This window comes from Quercus lobata, chromosome 7 (assembly GCF_001633185.2).
Source record: "Quercus lobata isolate SW786 chromosome 7, ValleyOak3.0 Primary Assembly, whole genome shotgun sequence".
In the NCBI taxonomy this organism is placed as follows: domain Eukaryota; kingdom Viridiplantae; phylum Streptophyta; class Magnoliopsida; order Fagales; family Fagaceae; genus Quercus; species Quercus lobata.
In genome coordinates, this window is record NC_044910.1 from 16,299,217 (window position 1) to 16,326,524 (window position 27,308).

At 34.4% G+C, this 27,308-nt stretch overlaps 2 protein-coding genes across 3 annotated transcripts; one reads left to right on the forward strand and one right to left on the reverse strand.

The window, feature by feature from the left end:
- The first annotated feature begins 585 nt into the window (after window positions 1–585).
- On the forward strand, window positions 586–6,358 carry LOC115951671. Its single transcript, XM_031068832.1, has 5 exons — window positions 586–642; window positions 3,118–3,353; window positions 4,945–4,983; window positions 5,192–5,261; window positions 6,035–6,358. Exons 1-5 carry the CDS (start codon window positions 586–588, stop codon window positions 6,083–6,085), a joined length of 453 nt encoding a protein of 150 aa, XP_030924692.1. The 3' UTR covers window positions 6,086–6,358.
- A 5,622-nt stretch (window positions 6,359–11,980) lies between these two features.
- Window positions 11,981–22,468, reverse strand: LOC115953554 (protein GrpE). 2 transcript variants are annotated; one of them, XM_031071285.1, is made up of 4 exons: window positions 22,045–22,468; window positions 13,564–14,082; window positions 12,709–12,848; window positions 12,229–12,410 (listed from the first exon to the last, which is right to left on the reverse strand). In XM_031071285.1, exons 1-3 carry the CDS (start codon window positions 22,330–22,332, stop codon window positions 12,744–12,746), a joined length of 912 nt encoding a protein of 303 aa, XP_030927145.1. In that variant the 5' UTR covers window positions 22,333–22,468; the 3' UTR covers window positions 12,229–12,410; window positions 12,709–12,743. The 2 variants fall into 2 exon arrangements, with proteins under 2 accessions (XP_030927144.1, XP_030927145.1); XM_031071284.1 differs by lacking the exon at window positions 12,709–12,848 and having other exon boundaries at window positions 11,981–12,410; window positions 22,045–22,457.
- Between the last annotated feature and the right edge of the window lie 4,840 nt (window positions 22,469–27,308).

Below are 27,308 nucleotides of genomic sequence, written 5' to 3' on the forward strand. Positions count from 1 at the left end.
GCCAAGCACCACCTTCAACCACCAAATCCACCAACCACTGGCCGCTGTTAAAACCCACCACTAAAAATTAACTAAACCCATAACCCCCAGTGGCAAACTCCACTGGCAACACCCATTTCGCCGCGGTATATGAAACCAACCCATCACTATCGAAAACCCGGCAACAACTCAACCCGGAACCCATAACCCCAACCAAATTGACCCTCCCATCCTCCCCAACGGTCACGCACTCAGCCCCACCGTCCCTCACATCGACACAGACACAGCCCCAACGTGCAGCTCCTTCGCCGGCACCGAGCACTCGGACTCGAGCAAGGCGTCGACAGTGATGTATTTGGTTTGTGGGAATCTGTGGATTTGAGGTGGATCTTGGAGAATGGTAAGAGAATAGAGCAAAAGTGAAGAGAGAAGAAGAAATAATACGAGAGAGTGGACTCAGTGGAGATGGAGGCGATGAATCTGTGACTGAAGGAGAAGATGAAAGTGATATTTTAATTGGGATGAGAGAGAAAGATGAATAAAAAAATAATAAACCATATGCCATTGTTTGTCCGTATCGTGCCAAAATTGTGATGGTACTATAGCATGTTGCAAAAGTTTGACACATTTAGCACATCTGATAAAGCTCCGTTTTTGTGTTTGGTGAGCCAAATGTGCCAAATATTTGGCATTTGGCACATCTACTGTGGATGCTCTAATAAGTTATCTTTTTTTGAAAAAAAAAATTATGAAAAAATAATTAACTTCTTTTACATATTTTTAAAATTTTTATAAAAAAAATTAAAATAAATTATTAATATTATACATTAACCAGACCCAATAAAAAATTGAAAAAAAAAATTCTGTTAATTGAGGCACGAATGCATTGCATTAAGAAATAACAAAGAATAAATAGGGTATTTGTTGGATGGGAAAGTATCATTCAATATGTTGACCAAACACTTCAACCGGACAAAAACAAAAGGGTATTTGTTTGAGAAGTCTTACAACATCATAATCTATGTAATAATACCACCGCACACTTTTGGTACGATAGTCACTTCATAAGCATAAGTGTTTGAGAGGTGTGGGGGGTAGGGGTCAGGGTTCAAGTCTCTAGCAAGAAACTTGACACACATTTACGCTTAAATTAGGTTAGACTAAAATTTCTATCTTGTAAAAAAATAAATAAATAAATAAAAAATCTATGTAACAATTTAATGGAAGACTATCTACCCAAAAACAAATTTTCATGGAAGACTTTTTTTTTTGTATGGAAGACTTTATGATACATAAATGGTCATGCATTGATAAACCATTTTAAGAAAAAAATTTATGCTGAATTGAAAAGGTGACCAACGTTTTTGACAACTTTTTCAAATTTTCATAAAGAATTTCCTAAAACAAATGATTAATTTATGTCCTAATGGCATACGATAAATGGACTCTACATAAATATCAATCTGAAATGATTGTCAACAATCAATAGCAATAATGAACTATATGGCTTGGTGGTAGGAGTTTTTATATTGCTTCACATTAGCAAGAGTTGAGTGGTTCAAATAATGACACTTCAATGAATGTGTTGTGCTCACTACTCTAGCTCCATCAAGACCCGGTGGCACACGTTGTATTTACTCTTACGAAAGTAATGTACTAGTAGTATCACTATATCAATTTTTTTTTTATCATATAAAATTAATTTGGGTCCGTTTGGATTGAGCTTATTTTTGCTAAAACTGAAAACTGAAACTGAAAACACTGTAACAAAATAATTTTTAAATGTGTGAATAGTGTTGTGGGACCCATTTTTAATGAAAAATTTGTTAAAAAGTGAAATTTGTGGGTCCGTGAACAGTGCACGAATGCACTGTTTACGGTTGACTTGGTCAAATAATGCAGCTGGAACCAAAAAAAAGCTTGAAAACGCAACAAAACTTTCAGCCACTTTCAACCCAATCCAAACGCTCTCTTTATCTATTTGCTTGTTACTTGTATCTCTACATTATAATGCAAATTTCATTTTCTCAAACCATCTTATATATGTTTTATCCTTTTTAGTAATTTACACTTCAAATTGCAATTTGATAACTGCTAATTAAATATTCAACTTTTTTAAAAAGTACTTCTTAACAGTTTTTACCAAATATTTAGTTTTTTTTTTTAAAGCTCAATTTCATACCACACTTTTTAAAACTGCCATGTTTTCAAGAAGCACAATATGAAAAAAGTTCAACCGAACTCACTCTAAAGACAAATCCATTAGGCAGAATCCACTAATTGGCAGGAAATAAAAATAAATAAATAAATAAAAATAAAAATAAAAATCCTCCTCCAAGACCTTTATATCCTTAAAGAAAAGTATAGCACTATCTTTTTCAAGAATTACAACCTTCAATCCTCCAGGACATGTAACAAGCAGCTAAACAAGTAGAAGCTCGCTTTATCTACTCTGGATGTACCACGCTAACAAACTATTATGTTCTTTTTGGATTTTTTTTTTTTTTTTTTTAAGAGAGAGGAATTTATGGACGACTCGACCACATTAATCTTCACCAATTTCTGAGTCGGATCGATAACTTTAGGTTATCACCTTTGACAACAATGTATTGAAAAGATGGTGATGTTGGAGGAGGAAAAAAAATTAAAAATCAATAAATAAACTGGCCGGTGAGCAACAACTACAGTACCTTGCTAGATTTGTTGATGCATTGTAACATTTGGAAATTTTGGCTAGCCACAGCCTAGCCTAATGTAGTGTGTTTTTGAGTTAGGTAAGCTTAAAAACAGTAAGTCTATAATTAATTTCTTTAATTGTTAACTTTTCATTCATTGTTAACATGATAAGTTGTTATTTAAAATGATCTCAACGATAAGTTTAAATAATATATATATATGGGTCATTCTACCGTACTCCCAAAAAAAGGGGGGGTACGGTACCCTCTTAAATCAGAACCATTCATTTAATATTGTTTTAATCTTGTCCGTTGATGAAATTTTAATGGGTTTTGGTTACCGGCTAAACAGGTTTTATATATAAACCAAAAATTATAACATTAATCATACTTTTCTCCTCTCACGTTTGCTTCTTCCTCTGCCTGTCTCAGTTTGCCTCTCTAAACAAAACCCTCAAAATAGCTAAAACCATACAGAACCAGACAGCCGCATACCCACAACCTCAAATCGGCGACGCTTCTTCTCATCCAATCCAACTTGTCGGCGCCGCTCTCTAATTTCGTCTCTTCCAATCCATCCTCAAATCGGCGGCTCACTTATATCCAATCCAACTCGGCGGCGCTTCAACTCTTCCCGTACGACTCGGTGGCACTTCTTTTCTACCATTCTAAATCGGTGGAACCACCCACAATCTTCAGGTTCTCTCTTCACATATGATTAACGCTGATATGGGTTTATATTATTTCTCTAAACTTTGTGGGTTTATGCTATTATTGTTTTGTTTGAGTTTCAGTTCTTATATATTTGACAAATTAATATTTACACCGAAGGGCTTGATAGTCCACCACTGATTGCCTGGATCACTACTGCCATGTGAAACGAAATTGTAATAAGGTTGCCAATGCTTTGGCAAAGAAATCTTGGGTTGGGCTAGAACTTCAGGTTTGGGTTGAAGACTTACCTGGGGACATTATCCCCCTTACTTTGTTTGATGTTCATAGTTTTCTTATGTTTTAATAAAAGCATCGGTCTGTCTCACAGACTGGTTTCTCAAAAAAAAAAAAAAAAAATCTTTACACTTTTGAGTTTGGGATGCGAAACATGAAACTTGAGTGAGACGTGGGAACCCTTATCCATAAGTTGCGACAAGATTAGATTTGGTTGGGAGTGTGGGGAGGACACGATACTATGAACCTATGGACTTAGGAGATTTTTTTTTTTCAACCACCTTGGCAGTAAGAACACCAATTTTAGTGTTGGTTTGTGCTATGTTTTAGAGTTGGTTTCCAATTTTAGAGTTGGTTTCTCTAAAATTTAGAATTTGAAAGAAGCCTGGTGAGTTTGCTCAGAGTTTTAGGAGCAGATATTTTATCTGGATGATGTTCACCATAAATTGAAGTTGTAATAAAAACAGCCTTCCTAATTAGATCATCTCCTGTATCAAAATTGTGTCCCTCTTTTAGCATTAGTTTCTACTTTCTACTTTCTAGCAGTGTGGCTCTGCATAGAGCCAGTTGGTGCCAAAGGCAAGGATTCAACTGGGAATTAGTCAGTAACAAAGCGATCTCTCAACTTGAGTAACAAATAGTTGGTCCTCCGACTCCCAAAGCATTTGTACATTACCGCAGAAGTTGTAGAGCAGCACTGCACCTAGAGAAAGAGAATGTAGCAAGAGACAAAAACCAAAACCCACTTGTTTGTTTGACAAAGATATAGCAACCCTGACATCTTTACCTCAACAACAATTACAGAGTACAGGGTAAGGTCATCTCCAATTCTGAATAGCAACAACAGACGTTGCACAGATAGTTTCAGGTTCAACCCAGTGATTACTTTCAAATTAGGATTAGCTAACTATTTTTATTTTTTCTTTTTTAGTCCAGTTACTGTGAAAAATCAGGTTAACATTATTTCACATTGAGAGTTTATTTTAGCTTTGGTTTTTCCTAGGTGAGGTGAGATACTCTGAATCAAGATGATACCGAATAAATGACTAACCATCATGATTGGAAATATTACTTTGTGAATTTAGGTCAATGTCATTTTAAGGTGTGGTCTCACCTATAAAAAGGATAAGTGCATAATTACCACCAAAAAAGAAACTACCCTATAGTAAGCACATTTATCAATGCTTTCACTTGCTAGATTAAGATTGGGAATTGGACTGCTATGGTTGAGGATGTCTCATAGTGATATATATTTTGAATAAAATTGCATTGTTTATGATTTTCCATTCAGGATAAATATTTATTGAGGTTAACCTGCTTCCTTTTTCTGTTTTTGAATCAGGCTTACAAACACATGTTTTAATAAGTGCGTTGAGAAAAGGTACAAAACTTTGTGTTAATTTCTTTCCTGCAATTTGCATGAACTTTTCTAAGTTGATTTTGAATTCACCTTTGTAGAATCCAGTTAACTTTTTTTACAAAGTTCAGTAATTTTTTCTCTATATTAATTAATTGCAGAAAGTACTCATTTGACATCCTTGTGTAAAGAAAATGTATCAAATTGGTCATAGTATCATTTATTATTTCAGGTACAAGGAGTCTGAACTAAATATGGGTGAAAATAGTTGCATTGATCGCTGCGTATCAAAATATTGGCATGTAAGTTGACAATCATATTCACATATGGTTTACATAGTACTTCCCACAGTATAAACTTTTGATTGATGTACTTTTTTTTTGAGGGGGTAGATTAAATTTCTCATTATTATATTACTCTCTTGTCTCTTGTTATAATTTGATTGATATAAAGTCATATCCATGTTATAATTTGCTTGATAAGTTTGTAAATATTTTCAAGCTACTCATAGATATCCTGTATAAGGAGCAATGCAGATGTTTAAAATGTGGATTGACTCTCATCTATTGTCATATTCTTTTGAACTGGATTTTGTTACAAAAAAGACAATATTTCAGTTTCTTCTACCTTCGACCCCTCCACACCAAAAGTTTCATTTTTCCCCTTGGCCTTTCTTTGAATTTTGTTGTCTTGATGTTTGATTGGATTCTCTCCATCATGTTTCTGGCTTAAGTTTAATTTTATATCATCCATTACTTCCATGCTTCCTTCACATTATTTTATTTAGTTTATCAATGCGTATGTTATACCGATAATTCTGTGCACCATGCCATTAGCTTAGAAATATCTGTGTAAGTCTTGCAGCCTTGGTGTTGCTTTAGAAAGGCTTAACCTTATAGACATGTGATTTTCTGTGACATCAGTATTTGAATAGTGTGGGTTGCTTGCTGGTTTTATTTTGTTTTGTGGTAATTTAGTGTAAGGAATTGGTATTTCATCACGTATGAATTATGATTTGCGTGCGATTACCATCATGTAATGGAAATAAAAGCAAGCTATTTTGTGTTTTTGCCAGGTGACTAATCTAATCGGCCAGCTGCTAGGTTCAGGTCGGCCCCCAATGTGAAATTAAGGCTATTCTGAAATTTGCTCTACATTAGTTACGTGTTTACTTGGCTGGTTGCCAAAGGTTGATACTGGAATGATTTTTGTTTGTACCAAACTTTATGAGGTGGTTCCATTTTGTTTTTGTTTTTTTTAAAGTATTGGCAGCAAGTTGAATTTATGCTGCTCCTAGATTTAAGTCATAAAATTGTTAGCTCTTCATAAATGAAATATTATTCTTGGAAAAATCATCAGTATTTGTGATGATTCTATAACATGTTGAATTGTTTTTGCTGCTGCTTGTTTCTTGGAAGTTTGCAAATGCTTGAAAGGAATGGAGATGTTAATGCACATTAAGGGCCCACTTACTTTTAACAGCTAATTATGTACAAATTACACGTTCCAATATTTTATAGGAACAAATACCAAATGGCTTTAGAATGATGAGTTTGTATAAATTTTGCGAAATCCAAAGAGAGAGAGAGAGAGAGAGATAAATGCTTTGTGGCACCGATAAGTCTTCAACAATGAAAACATTCCATTGCTATTAGGGCTCTCTTGGACTTAGCTCGTGGAGGTTCTGCGGACTCAAATGAGGCTCACACTTATCATTGTGGTCGATATGCTAAACTCTCAATGGCAAAATTATTTTGATAATTTTTTAAAAAGGACTGGGTTGTTCGTTTTTGGTAAAATCAATCAATTATGCTTAATTGTTTTTACCTTTTCTATTGGTAATTTTTGTTATTGTAGAAAATTTTTGGGATGTTTATTTTGTTTTAGATGGGTCTAAATATAATAATAACTTTATGAAACAAAATTGCATAGACACTTTAGTTGGGATGATTATATTCATGTCAGACACAGTCATTTGACACTTTTGCACACGTGGATCTAATGAAAATGCCTAAAAAATATAAAACCTGGTGTAGTAGCCTTGATTGATGACTATTTCATACTAAATCTGTAGTTTCAATTCAAGTGTTTACTGAAAATTTTAGAATTATCAACAATCTTTGTATTGGATTTTTTGCATAACTTGCTAATTGTATAGTCACCTTATTTCCAACCTTAAACACCACAATAAACACACAACTGTGATTAAGTTGCAAATGTTGCATAAGAACAATTAGAGAGCACATAAGGTTATACATCTTCGGTTTTATAGTATATATTGATGATGCATAGAAAATCAGTAGGCTGAATGGAAAAGTGGAAGGATAGAAAAGATTTGGTTTTCCCTCATGTGTGTTTGGTTGGAGGGGTGGAAAAGTGGGAAGGTGAAAAACTTTTTTGTTTGGTTGGAGAGAAAAATGGGAGGATGAAAAATGTAGTTTATATAAATTGACTATTATGTCCTTTTAATATAATAGTGGGAAAGTGAGAGGAGTAGGTGAGGGTAACAAAGTGAGGGTATTTGTGTAAATTACATCATCAGCATCTTTTCCTCCCAAATAGGGAGGTAAAAGTGTGGGCCCGAAGGGATTATTTTCCTCCCCATTTTCTGTCTCTCTTTTTTTCTCTCCCAAACCAAACGGTGGAAAATACCATTTTCCACCTTGTTATCCGTCAAATATGAGAAAAAAAAGTAAGTGAACTACTAAATGTGAAAAAAGAACTGTCACATGTAATGTTAGAATGACACAATTTGAAGATGGAAACGTCAAATGTGAGAAAAGAACTGTCATATGTAATGTTAGAACTGCAAAATGTGAAAATAGAACCATCATGTGTGAGAAAAAAGTAAAGGAACCACCCAATGTGACAAAAGAATTGTCATATGTGACGTTGGAACTGCAAAATGTGAGGATGAAACCGTCAAATGTAAAAAAAAGAAGTAAGGGAACCACTAAATGTGAGAAAAGAACTGTCACATGTGATGTTCGAACTACACAATGTGAGGATAGAACCGTCAAATGTGAGAAAAAAATAAGGGAACCACCCAATTTGACAAAAAAACTATCATATGTTATGTTGGAACTGCACATTGTGAGGATAAAACCGTCAAATGTGAGAAAAAAGTAAGAGAACCACCAAATGTGAGAAAAGAACTGTCACATGTGATGTTGGAACTGCAAAATGTGAAAATAGATCCGTCAAGTGTGAGAAAACAGTAAAGGAACCATCCAATGTGACAAAAGAATTGTCACATGTGATGTTGGAACTGCACAATATGAGGATGAAACCGTTAAATGTGAAAAAAAAAAAAAAGGAACCATCAAATGTGATAAAAGAACTGTCACATGTTATATTGGAACTGCACAATGTGAGGAATGAACCGTCAAATATGAGAAAAAAGTAAGGGAACCACCAAATGTGAGAAAAAAACTGTCACATGTGATATTAGAATTACACAATGTGAGTATGACATCGTTAAGTGTGAGGAAAAAAGTAAGGAAACCACCCAATGTGACAAAAAAAATGTCATATGTGATGTTAGAACCACATAATATGAGAATGGAACCGTCAAATGGGAGAAAAAAAAGTAAGAGAACCTCCAAATGTGAGAAAAAAATTGTCACATGTAATATTAGAACTGCACAATATGAGGATAGAACCGTTAAATGTGAGAAAAAAGTAAGGGAACCACCAAATGTGACAAAAGAACTGTCACTTGTGATGTTGGAATTACACAATGTGAGGATGGAACCGTCAAGTGTGAGAAAAAAGTAAGGAAATCACCCAATGTGACAAAAGAACTGTCATATGTGATGTTGGAACCGCACAATGTGAGGATGGAATTGTCAAATGTGGAAAAAAAAAAGTAAGGGAACCACCAAATGTGAGAAAAGAACTATCACATATGATATTGGAACTGCACAATGTGAGGATGGAACCGTCAAGTGTGAGAAAAAAGTAAGGGAACCACCCAATATGACAAAAGAATTGTCATATGTGATATTGGAACCGCACAATGTGAGAATTAAACCGTCAGATGTGAGAAAAAAGTAAGGGAACCACCAAATGTGAGAAAAGAACTGTCACATGTGATATTAGAACTGCACAATGTGAGAATGGAACCGTCAAATGTGAGAAAAAAGTAACCTGGTGTAGCAGGTTACCTACTAGTGGGTACCGTACCCCCCCTTTTTTTGGGGGGGTATCATAGAATTACTCTATATATATATATATATATATATTTTGTGTCTCAAGCATTGTTGGTTACGAAACCTATCTGAATGCTTTAGGGCCGTTTGGTAAGGGAGTCCAAACAATAGTTTTCAATATTTAAACACTGAAAACTGTGGGCAAAAAAAAAAAAATGTTTGGTAGAAGATTTCTTTTAGAAGTGTTTGAATTACGTTTTTCATTTTAGAGTATTTGAACATTGAATTTAGAGAAATCCTCCTACCAATTTTCATTTTTCAAATAACATTGTTTAATAATACTTTTGTAAATATGTTAAAAATTGTACCTGGTTAGACCACATGAGGGAACTTTCTCACTCTTCAAATAAATTAATAATACTTTTATTGTACTTGTTAGCTTTTTAAAAAATATATATGCACGTACCAAACACACAATTATATTTTTTTCACAATTTAAAATATGTTATTTGAAACATAATATTACTCCTATTCAAAAAAAAAAAAACATAGTATTACTCATATTTTTTGTATTATAAATACTTAAAACACATATTTTCATAATACTTCTTAAACTACAATTTTCACGTATTTTCCTTTGTTTTGTACTGACTACTGAGTCAATTGATTACAAAAAAGACAAGGAACCGTATATCCCCCATGTGCACTGGACCAAACACAAAATATGGGATGGAAATGAAAGAGGTGGTAATGATTCGAAAAACATTACAGTCCAGCTGGGCCCACTTTGCAAGGGAGTGGGCTAACTCATTGGGCTCCATAAATACTCTTTTTTTTTTTGGGAGAATCGGACTCCATAAATAACTCAAGTACATGTTTCTCTTCAATCATTACACAGAGCAAGAAATGATAAGAGGTATTACTATTTTTTTTTTTTAGTTGATAAGAGGCATTACTTTAGTATGATGAATTGATTATGTATAAACTTCTAGAACAAAAGAAAATTGATTATGTAGCTGCTAGTAAAAATGTTTCGATCTCTTGTGCCTGAAAATCAACACAAATATCACATCTATTGTAGTTCAAACCTAAAATTCATTCTCCACTAGGATGATTAGAACAAAATTGGCCTTTACCCCTTTCTATCAAACAATCCAACATTTCGCCTCCTTTCCCAAACTAATTAGGAAAATGTCCCTCTTTTGAAACTCAATTTTCTCAAAATCGAGTTAAGCCCTATTGTGGTATTTTAAGGATCCTATAGTGACGTTTTGGAACTCGAGCTCCATGAACTTGAGTTATCGGTAAAAAGAAAAAAAACTTGCATGGAACTTGAGTTCATGGAGCTCGAGTTCCAAAACGCCACTATATAATCCTTAAAACGCCACTATAGGGCTCCAGAAATTTTAAAAAAAAAAAAAACTCAATTTTGAGTAAATCAAGTTTCAAAAGATGGACATTTTCCTAATTAGTTTGGAAATGAGGGCAAAATGCTGGATTTTTTTTATAAAAAAAAAAAAGAGCAAAAGCCAATTTTCTCCAAGATAATTATGCAATTCTTTAGGAGTATAATACATCTTCTCATGTAACAATAAATCTCACTAATTAAATTTATAATGAAACTCACTATTTATGTAAGATGAGAAAGTACACATTTATTGTACTCCTAGAATATTCTATAGTTTTCCTCAACACCCTCCTCCCCCACTCACCCAAAAAAAAAATTAATTAATTAATTAAAAAAAGGCAAAATACTTATGGTGCTACTATCAAGGATAAATACTATAAGGTTGTGTTTGTTTCCATGGAAAGTAGTAGAGGATTCAAACCTATTATGCCTGCTCATTAAACCATAGTATTTAAATAAAGGCTCGCTAGCAGCTCAAAATATTTTTTTTTTTCTGTTATATCTAAATAAAAACACAACTCTCGTTGAATATAGGATAAAAATATACTTCTCATCCTAAAATTTGACCCAAGTTTTTTTTTCTTTTTTTTAGAAACAAATTTGACCCAAGTTTAATTTTTTTTTTTTAGAATCCAGCTGTAGAATTTTTATTGATATCTAGGCTTGGATATGGGTTAGGCTACGTGCCATTTTGGGTAGTACATGGGCTACCCCATTTTGAGCTCTTCTAACATCAGGAAACAAACTGTCTGACAGCATGCTTGCATCCTCCGTACTCCGGTATGCGGCCACATAATAACGGGTTTGCTTCTGCCTTGTTGATAGCATCAATCCATCGAGCCGCCATTGCTTCTACCTCTACCACTACCACTACCACTACCACTACCACTACCACCGCAGCTGTATTCTTTCACTCAGACCCAACTTTGATTTTCATTCTTCAAATTCAGAAAGTAGAAACCTTCATGTTTGAGATCTTTCAAATGTATCAATATGTTCTTCTATGTATTTTCTGTTAAATTTGTTCCACGCCATCAATTTTTTAGCATGCCACATCATCATTTCAGTTATTATCTGTATAATATCTTTAACAGCCTGAATGGAAAATAAATTTAGTCCCTAAGAAATTTAAATCTCCTTAACAATATATGAATAGAAGAACTGAATTGATATCTTTTAAATTTAATCCATTAGGAGTAGAATTTTAAATTTTAAATTTAAGAGAAAAATCAAACTAAGATCAACCTTCAAAGCCAAAAAGCATATTTTAACCCTACATATATTTCACGAACCAGCTTCAACTGATTCAATTGCATGAGGTACAAGGACAGACCCACTAGAACTAGTCATGCCAAGACATACATGCGCACATACAAGAAACACACCCTTACAACAATGAAAAATACTATAAAGATACTATAAATTTTATTGCATAATGTTTACAAACTGAGGCGATAATAAATGTGATAATAAATGAAATGAATGTCTAAACTTCTTTAAAATTTGCTATTCCCTCCAAGCAACATCAATTTATCCATGACAGCAAAATCATAGTGATGTTCTATTCGACAATAATCACATCTCACTAAATTAGTCTTACAAATGAAAGATACCAATACAATAATCCCTGCTGTTACAAAATTGAATTTACTTGTGTAGTTGTACTTTTAAGTAGAATCTGATTTGGCAGTGCCCTCCTCAGTTGTTTCACCTGTATCATGCCCCTCTGTCGACTCCACTTCTTCAGGCTTTGCAGGTCCTGGACCAGCAGATACCTTTACCATTGATGGACGCAAGAGTCTATCACCAAGTTTGAACCCTTTGCGAAATTCTTGAATAATTATACCTTCTTCATATTCATTGGAATCCTCGCGCATAATTGCTTCATGCAGCTTTACATAAAAACAAATCAATATATAAAACTTTATCAGAAAAAACTGTCCAAATGTTTATGTTCTAATAGAATGATGTAAATAATAACAAAGCTATTGTGTTTATTAGAATCATCATCTCTAAGTAATGTAAATGAAGTTTTTACAAGTCTCACCAACTTTATACCCACCAAAGTTAATATTCCATCAGGTATGTCAAGCTACAGTAAAAACTGAATGCCTCACATGTGCACAAGCGCACACACCCAACACATTGTGTGTGTTTTGTGTATACATGATATATAACACTTAAACTCACCGAGCTGGCTCGAATCAGTCAAGACCTGGTTTTGGTTAAAAGTGTATCCAGGTCTTCATCAAACCTGAAAAGACTTGACTAAGGGTTCGAAAAAGCTCAGCAAGTACACGATTACATTTCAAGCCAACTCGGTACCTTACCTGCATCAAGCTAATGATCAGATAGGACAACCATTATGCCAATTGATAAGTAGGGCTATGATTTTCACATATGAGCTTTTTGATCATGAGGACATATCATGCTATCAGGAAGAATTTTACACTTCCTGGATACTGTAACAGAAGAGTTGCTCCATTACTAGTATAATCTAACAAAAGGTATGATGCTTTGCCATTTGCTTTATGTAACCGTGTGATTCTGTTGCCTTCTCGTCAACACACACTCATGCCCCTATATCTTTTGTGTACATACAATCAAGACCTGGTTTCAGTTAAAAGGTATCCAGGTCCTCACAAAACCTGAAACTGTCAAAAGACTTGACTAAGTATTTGCATTTCTAGCCAACTCGGTAGGTTTACCAGCGTCAAGCTAATGATCAGATAGGACAACCATTATGCCAATTGACAAATATGGCTTTCAGGTATGAACTTGTTATCAGGACACATCATGCTCATCAGGAAGAATCTTACACTTTCTGAATATTGCAAGGGCAAAGTGGGTCTAATAATAAAATATTTTAATGAAAATTATGACTGGTTGGTTTCTTTATCCAACAACAGTGCCATTATGTTGTCGTCTTCAATACCTACTCTTACTGCTAAAAATTCTCTATATTAGCCAAAGAAAGATACGAGTTCCACAAGATATAATATAAAGGGGCCTATACACTACAGGTGAAAAGAGCCATTAACTCACCAATGGATCAAAGGGGTTTCCTACAGTCTCAACAGGAACAACACCAAGTGAGTTTAGTATCTCTATGAACTGCTTAGATATGCTTTGATAACTATTGTTGATCTTCTCTTCCCCCTCGGTCTCTACTTTAATCTGGGTTTTAGCTCTCTCAAAGTTATCCAATACGGGCAACAAACTTTCCACAACTTCCCCCTGAGCATTTGTTAACAGTGAAAGTCTGTCCCTCTCTGTCCTCTTCCGGAAATTGTCAAAGTCTGCACTAATCCTAAGAATTCGCTCCTTCTCTGTCAACAGTTCTTCAGACAGAGAAGCTACTTTCCTCTCAAGGCTTATTTTCTCCTCTTCAATGGATTTTAAAAAAGATTCTATTTCGGCAACCCCGGATTCATCATTGCTAGCTAAAGCTTCCTTGTACAACTGGAGTGAAGATACAATGGCTGAAGCAGGTACTTCCTCAGCACCATTAACATCATCATCACTTGAAACATCTTCAACGCCAGCAGCACCATCCACAATGTCCTGTTACATAAATCTATTAGCAAAGAAAATAAGGAAATTGGAATTAAACACTTGAAATTTTCACTCTGTCAAACATGCAGATGCATACTCATAAGTACATGGTCAAATCAAGTTAAAAAATAGAAAGTTACTAATAGATCCAAGTGTATGATTGGAAAGTTAAATTAACCCTAGGTTACCAAACAAACAATTTTAGATCAAAATATGACTTTGGTCCCTAACCTATGACTCAAATTCAAATTTCAATTTCATCCATGAACTATTAATTGCTTCAAATTAGTCCCTGAAGTTTTGATATGTAATTGTTACCTTGCTTTGCCATTACTATGAGCAATTGCAAATATAACAGACATTTATTGTACACAACTGCACATCCTTATAATGTTGGCATAGCATGTTATACCATAAGCTTTTCAAAATCAAAATACATGAAGACACTTGAATTTAATATTTTAAAATATTAAAATATTCTTTTTAAATAAATAAAAAATTAAAAAGTAGTGTAGCCCAAGTACACAGGATGTATGGTATGGGTACCTCAACATCAATCACTAAAAGTACAATTATCAATCAAATCTATAATGGACAAAATGGAAAGTAATCCCAATGATGACATCCACTCAAAAGAAGGTCTGAAAAAAAAAAAAACAATTTCAAGTCTAAAATAGTCACATCTCTCAAAACTTCTAATATTCCTTTCCCTCCGAAGGCATTACATTAAATAAATAGTAATTCCCTTCAAATTTCTATATTCCGATGTTGACCAAAATGACCTTGCCAACATGCTAATAATTCAATAACGCTTTTAGGCATAATTGATAATTCACTTAATCCCAAAAAGACTAAGGACCATAGTCCACAACTCCCTAGCCATAGAGCAATGAATGAGTAAATAATCAACATTCTCCCAATCCCTTTTACACATACAACATCAATCTATCACAATAATACTTTCTTTCTTTTTTCTCAAATTGTCAACTATCAAGATCTCCCAATACTGCAGTCCACACACACACACACACACACACACAAAAGGCAACTATAGTTGAGATTTTAACCATCTAGATACTCTTCCAAGGAAAAGTCACATCTTCAATGGAAACATTGTGGTGCCCCACACCATTTACGACCTTAACCCTAGGTAACCCTAATGTGAGACTAAGATAATTTAAAGTTAGGGTTTAATTTAGCATGAGTGATATATATATATATATATATTGCCTAGTAATTAGTTAGTTCTAACTAGGTTAATTTAAAAGCTAAGTTAATTAATGGAATGCTTGATAAGTTGATTACTACATAACAAAGCACCATAGTAGCATTTGACCTCAAAACCCCCTTGTTTAGATGGCTTCAAACAAAGCTTATCCTCCCTGATGCAATTCATTTTTAAAGTTAGTCGTTTAGTAGTGCTTATGTTGTATGATAAGTAGATCCTTTCACTCGTAACAGAAAGTTAGTTAGTTGATAGATTGTTAGTAATAAGTGCAATAGCCTATTAGTTGGTTAGAGATGTTTGTTAGGCTTTGGCCAATCACATGGCAGCCACATGATAGATTATAGTAACTAACTTTCTAGCCAATTAGTAGCTTGCCTATGTATCTATAAATAAACAAGGATGCCTTCATTGTAACTAGTTGAATTTGAATCCAAGAAATCTACCTATGAGGTATTATTCCAAGAGTGTGTCTCTTGAAGAACTAGTTCATTCTTTTTTTTCTCTAAGCAACTTAGCTTTCTAAAACATCTTTCCTTAAGCAACTTAGCTTTCTAAAACATCTTTCCTTTTCACTATTTTTTCCTCCATCATAAATTGGTATCAAAGCTTGAGATCCTTAGGATTAAAGTTCGTTTGCAATTTGTTTCTTCATTTTCTATCATCAAGAACCTATCAAGATCCTATCTTGATTTCATTTTCTTATCCTCTACTAGTGAGCTTAAGAATTTGTGAAGATGGCACCAATAGCTTACAATAGAAGGAACAAGAAAGCTTCTGCAGCACATGAACCTGAGGTGCAGGTTCATCCCAGGCAGTAGCCGCAACCACACCAGGAAGGAGAACCCCAGGTGACATTGGAGCAAACTGTGGAGCTGCTAAGGGGGCAACTTGCTGCCTTGACTGAGGAAGTGAGAAGAAACCAGCATTATCATCCTAGAAATGATGATGAACCTGCTAAAGATGCTGAAACTGACAGTCACAGCAACTTTAGTAACCCAATTGGTCAGCCTAAGGGGGGGTATTCCAAGGCAAGTGCCCGGTCCTCCAAGAGGATAACCAAAATGGGAATCAAACATCAAGATAGAGTTACCTAAGTTGTACGGTGGCTCGAATTATGAAGAATTCATGGATTGGCTTAACCAAGTGGAAAGAATCTTTGATTTCCATGAGGTACCAAATTCCAAGAAGGTGAAATTGATCTCTATCAAGCTGAGAGGGAGAGCTTCAGCCTGGTGGGAACAGCTTCAAGTTCAAAGAGTTAGGAGGGGTAAAAGAAAGATCCAAGATTGGTGCAAGATGAAGTAGAAATGAGAAACCAGTTTCTGCCTTTCAATTATATGCAGTCCTTGTACAAACAACTGCATAATTTGAAACAACATGGCAGTGTGGAAGAGTATACAGAGGCATTTTATCAACTGGTAGCTCGAGTAGACCTAAATGAGAGTGAAGAGCAGATGGTTGCAAGGTTCTTGAGTGGTCTTAACCACCAATTCAAGATGCCTTATCTATGCACCAACTGTGGTCTGTTTCTGAAGCTTACAATAGAGTCTTGATATTTAAGAAGCAACTTGCAAGAAAAGCTTTTGTACAGTTCCAAGCTTATGGTGGTAGCAAAAGTACCCAAGTCAGCACTCAAGGAAGGCCAACTACTAGCAGTGCACAGCCTTTCAAGATTGACAGTGCAGGCTTGCCTTCAACTTCTGGTACGGTCAAACCAGTCCCTAAAGTAGCACAAAGATTTACATTTAAGTGCTACAAATGTGGAGAAGCTAGGCACAAGGCCACAGATTGCTAGAAAGGGGGAGTTAATAGAGGACAATAGAGGAGGGGAATGCATTCAAGAACCCGTATATGATCAATACATATATGATCATTTTTGTTACTTATTTAGACTATTGCAGTACAAATACATTTCCCCAATAGCTTTGCTACATTTTTCCAATGCCTAATCAACATGTTGGTATGTTCTACTGCTTTAATCTATCAACTATTTTCTCACAAGAGTTTAAGTATTTAACATTGTTACTTGAAGGTAAAGTCAGCCAAGTGATTAGCATGCCCCTGACCATTACTATTGTAAGTGTTAGGTAAATTGGTAAATATAAAATGATGGTCAAAATTTGATTTTGGACCCTAATTATTTGTTATAGATTGGACCAAATTTATCTTTGAACTATTAACTGTTTCAAATTAGTCCTTTGAGGTTATAAAAGTTCCTTAATGTTACTCTTACCTTGGCTTATCATCATGTGAATAACAATTGCTGATGTGGCATTTTTTTTTTTTTTCAATATGAATCTCCTTATAATAGAGGTTGGGCTTTAGTGCGATAGCAAGTATCTTCCACCAAAAGTGATAGGTTGAGTGTAAGTTCTGGAATCAACCTCTCCAAAAAAATTGGGGGTAAGGTTGTCTACTAGTCACCTCTCTTAGGCCCTGCAAAAGTGAGAGTTTTATGCACTGGGTATGACTTGGGATGTCCTTATAATGTCAACATGACATGTTAGACACATTCTGATTTCTAGAAATTAGAGTATATACACGACACTTTTGTGACTTTGTTTCTAGTTACTTCTTTTAAGGGCACTTATGGCATTAGACTTTGGAAATATATAAGACGGGATGCGACAAATTTTTTACGTTACCTTCAGTTTAAGGTGGGAGATGGAACAAATGTTAAATTTTGGTATGGTTTATGGTGTGATGATCTTCCATTGAAGTAGGCCTTTGTGGACTTGATATGTCTTACATGTGCCAAGGAAGCCTCAGTAGTAGATCTTATGCAATATTGTGGAAATGATTGGGAGTTAAGAGCCTTTATCAGAATCATGCATGATTGGAAGTTAGAGCCTTTATCGTCCTTGTTGGATTTAATTACTCTACTCCAATGAGGGGACGTGGGGAGTGATGGAGGAAAAAATGGTGAAAACAAAAGATGTTTTAGAAAGCTAAGTCGCTTAGAGAAAAGAAAAAAATGAACTAGCTCTTCAAGAGACACACTCTTGGAATAATACCTCATAGGTAGATTTCTTGGATTCAAATTCAACTAGTTACAATGAGGGCAACCTTGCTTATTTATAGATACATAGGCAAGCTGCTAATTGGCTAGAAAGTTAGTTACAAGAACCTACCATGTGGCTGCCATGTGATTGGCCAAAGCCTGACAAACATCTCTAACTAACTAATAGGCTATTGCACTTATCACTAACAATCTATCAATTAACTAACTTTTTGTTACAAGTGAAAGGATCTACTTATCATACAACATAAGCACTAGTAAACGACTAGATTTAAAAATGAACTGCATTAGGACTGTCCCTCTTTGGAACACACTTGTCCTCAAGTGAGGCTAGTTGTAAGATGATCTGGTGCATGACAGGGCATCAAATGATGCACATTGAAACTGTTGGAGATATGCATATGATCTAGTAGTTTCATTGATCTGCATTCTCATTAGTTGCTGTATTAAGCTGCTGCATCATGCTAGAGATTAAGGTTTGTTGCTGCTTTGTGTCAAGGCTGCAAGTGTAAGCAGCCATGTAGATGCTCTTGCATCCAACCTTCTTCATTTTGACCATTGGTTTGGGACTAGCTTTCCCCTTCTTTGACTGCAATGTGTAACAATTTCCTTTCTTGTATAGGCTGGATGTGTTGCTCCTTATCATTCCACATATTGATCATATACGGGTTCTTGAGACACCTTATCATTCCACATATTTTTGAACAACAATGATGGTTGAATTTGTATTCTATTTTTCCTCCTGTTCCTGCTATTCTTATTCCTGAATTCTATGCAAATATGTTTGATTGCAACTTTTTAGAGAAAAATTCCCGTGTCTCCATACGTGGAAATACTTTCTATATTGATGCTGACATAATTGCTAATGCTTTAGAGATTCCTCATGTTACTAAACTAGATTATACTTTTGAGAATGATCCTGACAAGGATGTAGTTCTCAATCGGTTTTGTGGCCATAACTGCCTTTGGGGTAATCATGCCAATGCCAAAACCGTGGGCTTTACTGATGAAGTACGTCTCCTCAACAAAATCATGGGTGCAAATCTTTATCCTCTTTCACACAGTAACACAATTACCTTAGAGCAAGCTTTCTTTCTTTATGCCCTTCTTACTAATGTGCCTATTGATCTTCCTTCTATGTTATTATTCTCATAACTACTGTCATGATTTACCTTCTTGTCACAATTACCTTAGAGCGAGCTTTCTTTCAAAGCTATGTGTGGTCATTACCAGTAAGTACTACATGAGGTAGCAATAAATTTAGGATTAAGTCTATTATACAAACTTTGATTCTATTAGTGAAATGTTGCCTTGAAAATTGTTTAGGTTAATACCTCCCCAGATTTTTCACTATGAAACCACAGTTTCATAAGTTTTCTTGAGTCATCATTCTTGGTGTTCATGTGATCTATGCTTGTTTGATGTTTTAATCATTTTAATCAAGAACATAATTAATTAATTAATTATTTGGTTAAAAGTTGATTAATTTGGTGATAACTAGGGTCCAAAACCCTAACAATTAGTAATCCTAGCAATAGGTTATTTACAGTCCTAGTCCTTCTAGGAAAGGATATAACAACAGCCTATATAAAGGCTTTCTTATTTTAAGCTTTGAGATTGTGATTGCCTTCTAACTAAGTTTGATTACTTAGGAAAATCTAGGTGTGATTGCCTAATGTTTTATCTATCTTATTTCTTGTTCTATTCCCTATTTTAACACCAATGACCAAAAAACCATCAACACATTCAAGAATCAATCTTTTTTTTTTATATAAGTAATAAGTTTTATTGATATCAAAAAGGAACACCCTAGTACACAGGGAGTGTACAAGGGGTCAAGAAATCAAATACAAAAATTGCAAGAGTCTAGGAAATCAATAAAAGAAGGGAATGATTGTTTTTGCAAAGCAAACAACTAATCCACTAAAGTTCTAAAAAAGAATAGCTAGAGGTCCAGAATAGATCGCTCAATATCTTCAGAACATCTACTATTTCTCTCCTTCCAAAGACACCACATTAGGCAATGAGGAATGATGGACCAAATATAACCATTTCGATGACGACCAAAGCTGCCTTGCCAACACCCTAACAGCCCCAAAACAGTATGCAGCATAACCCAAGTTACTCCAAATAAACCCAAAACCATAGACCATAGATCCATAGCAATAGGACAATGAAGGAAGAGATGGTCAACTGATTCACCATTTCTCTTGCACATGTAGCACCAATCCAAAATCCACACCTTCCTTTTTCGTAAATTACCAATCGTCAAGCATTTCCCAAAGGCAGCAGTCCAAACAAAGAAAGCTACTCTAGAGGGAATCTTCTACTTCCAAATACTTTTCCAAGGGAAACCATAGATAGTATCGCCAACTATGATTCTATAATAATCATTAACCATGAACCCCTTGAATATGACCAAATTCTTAAAGATCCGACATCAAGATTACTATCAAAACCCATTCAAGCTTCCAATCTGCGTCACCCAAAACACCATGTCCTTTCTCTACTAAATAGGCATCAAATAACTTATCAAACCACCCTTTAATTCTTAAACACAACCACTATCCATAATTTTCTTGCAAATGTTTTGCTTCAAAAATCAGTATTGTTGCCTTGTTTATCCCCATCTTATCAAACGGTAGTCAATTTTGAGCCCTAACCTTTCTTCCAAAGAGAATTAAAAAACTATGAGAAGAATTTAACATCAGGTTGACTTTTTGAATGAAGGGAAGCATCAAGCATGCTATACCCCCCACCTCTAATATTTCAATACTCCAAAATATTACAAGTGGGAGGAATGACTGAACCCACTAACCAATGAAACTGAGAACCCAATGGAGATGAGGTTCATTTATGGCTAAACCCACCTGAGGCAGTGCCTGCAATTCCCCATCCCCCCATCTAGGTCCCTCAAACATCTCAGTGGATAAGTGCTGCTATGGTTATGCCCAAGCAGGGTCTTCCACAAACTGGTCAACCCCTTCCCCTTTTTTCAAGTATGGAAAAGGAAAAGGAAAATAAAAATAAAAATAGAAAGTTCTCCAGCATTTGACAGCAGACTTTGTTTGAAGTTCCTTGAGTGATATATCCAATTTTCAACTGACAAAATACACACGCAAAACAAAAATGCAGAGAGAGAGAGAGAGCGAGAGCTTCATATGTGTCCCTTTCAATCAGATGAAATGGGAATATGAAGATTTTAAGAGTTAAAAACTCCATGCTGATAACACCCCATATGGTTTTGCAAAATTTAGGACAAGTCCATTGTAACCAGCATTACCACATTCCGAACTGCATCTTGCAAGAACCTAGTAGATAGTTGTGTCACACCCAACTTATGTCTAAAGCCTATGTATTCAAATCTACACTATTGATTTCCATTCTCTAGAGACATAGTAAGGAAAATAGTATCAATAGAAAATCCTATTAGCCTCTACTTCACATTCAACGGCAACAGCCAAATCTAATAAATCAAACGATAGATGAACCATACAATTTCTGGCCACCAAATACAAACAATGCAATCAAGTTAACACACACCTAACCCAATTTCTACTAATACAAAAAATTTCTTTTCTTTTAAATCTTCTAACACTTACTCAGCAAACCACAATGAATGAATGAATTAACAGCAGTACAAAAATTTTGATTTCTTTCAAATCTTCAAACACTTACTCAGCAAACCACAATGAATGAATTAACAACAGTGGAAATGGAATACCTGGACTTGTTGTTGTTGCTGTTGCTGTTGCTGCTGAGGTTCTTGAACCTCTTCTTGGGTCTGGGTCTCAGTGGTGTCAGTTTCACCGGAGGAAGAAAAAGGAACGAACTTGACGAAGCGTAGGGAGGAGGGTAGGTGGGAGAACCGGAGAGAAGTTAAAGGCGAAGGTCTGGAAGTACTGTGTCTGAAAGACACGCAAAAGGGTTTTTGGGATTTTGAGGATACGGAACAAGTGCGTGGCGTGAAGGGCGCTTGGATTATGGTTGGAGTTTTGAGTACAGTAGCCATTGCTGAATAGCTCAGAGAGAGAGAGAGAGAGAGAGATAAGGGAAACACAAAACTAACAGACAGACAGCGCCTATGCTTTTGATATGAGTGGACTGGAGGAAGGAAGCCTCAGAAACTTCAAGAGTTCGGTAGTTGATTACAAGTGGGTCGGACTGAGGTTGGACTCTTGACCCAGAAACAAACCCATCTGCTTTCTGTTTTCGGTAGTTGAGAATGAAAGTTGTGTTTATTTTTGTTCTTTTAAAAATATTAGGATTATAAAACTAATAATTTTTTTAGAAACAAAATTGTAATTGCGTTTGACTTCAAGAAATTAACATGCTATTATATGCATTCTTTTCTTTTTCTTTTTCAAGAAAATCTTTACAATGTCAACCTTTCAAGAAGCTCTTCTATTTTTTTTAAATTTTTTAAAGTCAATAATTTTCATTCTTCATAATTTGGGGTTGTTGCACTTTTTCAACACAAAAATACTTAAAAAGTGTGATAAGATTTATATAATTAAAAATTATTTCACCCACAATAAATTTCATAACAACTCTAAGTATTTTTGTAATTGAAAGATGCATCAACCTCAATTATAATGAATGAAAATTATTAACTTTTAGAAAGGGAAAAAAAAAAAAATAGAAGAGCCTCTATTAAAGGATAGTATTATTTTTATTTTTATTTATGAGAGTTATCAAGTTATTTTTAATCCTACAATTTAGCCACTTGCTACACGTCCATAACAAAAATTAAAAAGAACTTAAATTCAAGACTTAGTAATTGCCTTTTTTTTAGAGGAAACGGTAGTAAACTTTATTCATTCAATATCATGTTATACAATGAGATAGAGAAAAGAGGGCCAAACAATGACCTCCTTGTTCTCTTTTGCAACACTAGCAAGAGCTAGAGCAACACAATTATATCTTAAGAGAAACAATAACAAATGATATACTAACAAATTGTTCACAAATCTAGCAAATACCTTTAAAACCAAGAAACTATATGTAACATTTTTTTATGGGATAGTAAATTAGTAATTATCTTTGAACTGCTTTTAAAAAATAATTATCTTTATTTTTTTTTATGGAAGTTATTAAGTTATTTTTAATCCTAAAATTTAGCAACTAGCTAACTACCTTTAAAACTAAGAAATTGTATGTAGCATTTTTTATGGCGTAGTAAATTAGTAATTATCATTGAACAGCCTTTATAAAATAAAGAAATAAAAATAGATGTGGGTGTTAGTGTTAGGTGAAACCCAAAATGGTTGTTACGGTTAATTATAAAGTGAAACCAATAAAGGATAAGAGATCACAATCAGCTTTATACGTAAAAGATGTGATTGAGAAAAATAAAGCTAAATTGTAGAATTTGTAATTAATGGTATGTACATCAGTTATCAAAAAACTATAAATTGAATCCACGTAGAATTATACAAAAGATAAATATAAGCATAACAAGACTTTAACAACGTTTTAGTTAACAACCACTTCATGTGAGGCTTGAATCATACAATAATTTTTATAAAGTCTCTCACCCGAACTTATCCAATATTCCAATGTGTCCTCATGCAATTCAACAAAATTGTAGATACATCAACCTAAGAGAGAGAGAGAGAGAGAGAGAGAGAGAGAGAGAGAGAAGAGTTAAGTTAAATATAAGTTTATCATTTTTTTTAAATGATAAAGTTTGGTTACAAACTTAATTGTAATTTAAGGTTACAACTCTCACTAACAAAATTAACATTCTACATATTTTAAAAATCTAACCGTTGGATTGTATGTTCTCTATACAATTCAACAAAATTGTGGATACATCAACCTAAAAAAAAAAAGTAAGTTAAATATAAGGTTATCATTTTTTTTTAAAAACATAAGAATAAAATATAATCTGGGTGGATTTGTTAAAATTCACATCTAATAAAAATATATTGAGTAGAGTTGTAACCTTGGATTACAACTAAGTCTATAGCCAAACTTTGTCTTGAAAAAAATAAATAAATAAACTTTAAATGGGAACACATCAATAATTGTAATGTTTGTGTTTGAATGAAATGTTATTACTTTAAGATATATATATATATATATATATCCAACCTTTATCATTTTTAAAAATCAACTACAGGTAAATATAAGGTTTTCATTTTTTTTTAAACAAACTTTTGGAAATACATGCAGAGTTTGTATTTGAATTCCTATCCATAGAAAAAAGAGTTTGTATTTGAATGAAAAGTTTGTACTTTTTTATAATAATAAAAAATCCGAAAATAAAAAGAAAAAGAGCAAAATTTTGAAACATGTTGGTGTGGAGTTTGTGTTTAAATGAAAAGTTTGTAAAAATCCAATGTTAATCATCTAAAAAATAAAGAATGAATTCATTATTAAAAAAAAATAAGGAAAAGTTTGGAGAAACGTTGGTGCAGAAAAAAGAGTTTGTATTTGATCAAATGTTAATCATTTAAAAAATAAATAATGAAATTTTTTTTTTTTTTTTTTAAAGATTTGGAAACACGTCAGTGCAGGAAAAAAAAAAAAAAAAAAAGAGTGAGGAAGAGAGCAAACTTTTTGGAAACACGTTACTGCAGAATTTGTGTTTAAATGAAAAGTTTATATTTTTTTTTACTAAAAAAAATCCAATTTAACCTAACTCAACAGAGTCCAATTGCGAAATCATTTTGGTTGCATTAGATTGTGTTATTGGATGCTAGATGTGGCAAATCTACAAACAAACCAAAGAATTATGTCAATCTTGATTTCTCATAGCTTTATTACTTGAGAGAGAGAGAGAGAGAGAGAAAAAAAAAAAAAAAAAAAAAGAGTCAATGTTGAAGAAAAGAAAAGAAAGAGGAACTTGCAATTTGTTTTAGAGATGCAGAAAAAGATACAACCTGAAAAGTTATTGGAGCCTTTCATGTAAATTATTTTCTTGAATTGTTTGCAATAAGTGGTTGACACACAGTGTCTGTTTAGCTTTGATTAGGATAGAAAAGGTGGAGACTTAAATTATTTAGAACCCAAATCTGAAAGTAGTAGAAGAAGAAAAAATAAAAGGATGTAGAGCTAAAATTGAATATGTTCAATTTGAAGAAGAATAAGAGATAAATGTTATTGAGTTGCAAACTGACAAAACGTACGTGGGTTAGTGAGCTGTTAATGTATAGGGGCTTTATTTTCCAGATTTATCCTCGTTAATTGAAAACTTGTAAGTGAATAGGAATGGAGTATTTTAGAACTACAAAAATGAGGAACTCAAATAGGCGAAACCCCTTAAATAGTAGTATAGATAACTATAAAAAAAATAAATCATTTTATGAATTTTTAAATCATTTTATTTTCAAATAAATCATAGTTTATTCAAACAGATAAAAATAGTTGAAGTTATAATTAAAAGTTGAAAAATAGGACCATCATTGGAAAAAAAAAGTGGGTTAGTTGAAAAACATGTCAAGAAATTGACATTATTTGATGAACAACATGGGAGTCTTGGAACACTATTAGCAAAGGCAATTAACCAACCTTACTACAAACTAAACCTAGTAAAATTGGACCCATTATGAATTATAAAAAATCAAACCTAGACCAAGGGAGTCAATACTTAGCCAAAGCTGAGTTTATACCATCATATGTCGCCTTAGGTATTTTGAAGATGCTCGTGGAGTAAATGGGGATAGCTTGGGCCACCGTCTTGATAAGAACCTTTCTACCAGCCTTAGAAATATACTTTTCTTTCCACCCTATCACCATTTTAATAATCCTTTCCCGGAGCTCCTTAAACGTGTTCACCTTTGGCTTACCCCCCACCATAGGCAAACTGAGATATCTCTCACAGTTTGTCAAAATTTGTGCCCCAAAAATTGCCAATAATATCTTCTTAAACCCCACGACTAGCGTTTCGACTAAAGAACAAGGTAGTCTTTTTTCGATTAATAGCCCGCCTTGAAGCTTCTTCATACTGTGTGAGCAAGTCCAGTAACCGGCAGCATTCATCAGGTTTAGCTTCACAAATGAGCAGGCTATCATCGGCAAAAAGTAGTGTGAAATTCGAACACTACCTTGGCAAGATAAGAGCCTTTTCAACTAGTGAGATTTGGTGGCTTTCTGCAGCAAAGAAGAGAGACCTTTGGCACAAAGAAGGAAGAGATATGGAGACAACGGATCACCTTGTTTGATACCCCTTAAGGGGGTTACATAGCCACGGGGCTCGCCACTAATAAGGATATAGTATGAGGTTGTGTGCACTGTTGTCATTGTTAGATTCACCTAAGGCACTGAGAAGCCCAACCTCAACATGATTCTTTCAAGTAATTCCCATTCCACTTTGTCATAAGCCTTGCTAATATCGAACTTGGCTGCCATGTGTCCAACCTTCCCTTGTCTTCTATTCCGTATCCTGTGTAACATTTCAAAAGCCACAGTAGTATTGTCTGTGATAAGCCTATCTGGCACAAATGCACTTTGGGAGTTAGAGATAACATTGGGTAATATGGATTTCATACGATTCACAAGAACCTTAGAGATAATCCTAGATACAACATTACCCAAGCTAATGGGACGATACTCCGTGATATATTGTGGATTATTCTTTTTGGGAATTAACACAATATGTGTGAAGTTCATTTTATGCAAATACATCCTTGAGTGTAACACAGACAATACTATTGAGGTGACATCATGTCCCACAATATGCCAAAATTTTTGGAAAAAGAAAGGAGACATACCATCCGGGCCTCGTGCTTTTGATGGGTGTATTTGGAAAAGAGCCACTCTAACTTCATCCTTCGTATATGTACGAACCAAGCTTTTGGCCATATCCTCAGTGACCACTCTCTCCACAAAAGCCAGAACTCCATCCATGTTTAGGTTGTTGGAGGCAGTAAACAAATTTCTATAATAATCCTCTGCTATAGTAGCAATACCCTTTGTTTCAGTACACCACACGCCATTAGTATCATACAAGCCATTGATAGTGTTCTTCCAACGACGTTGGCT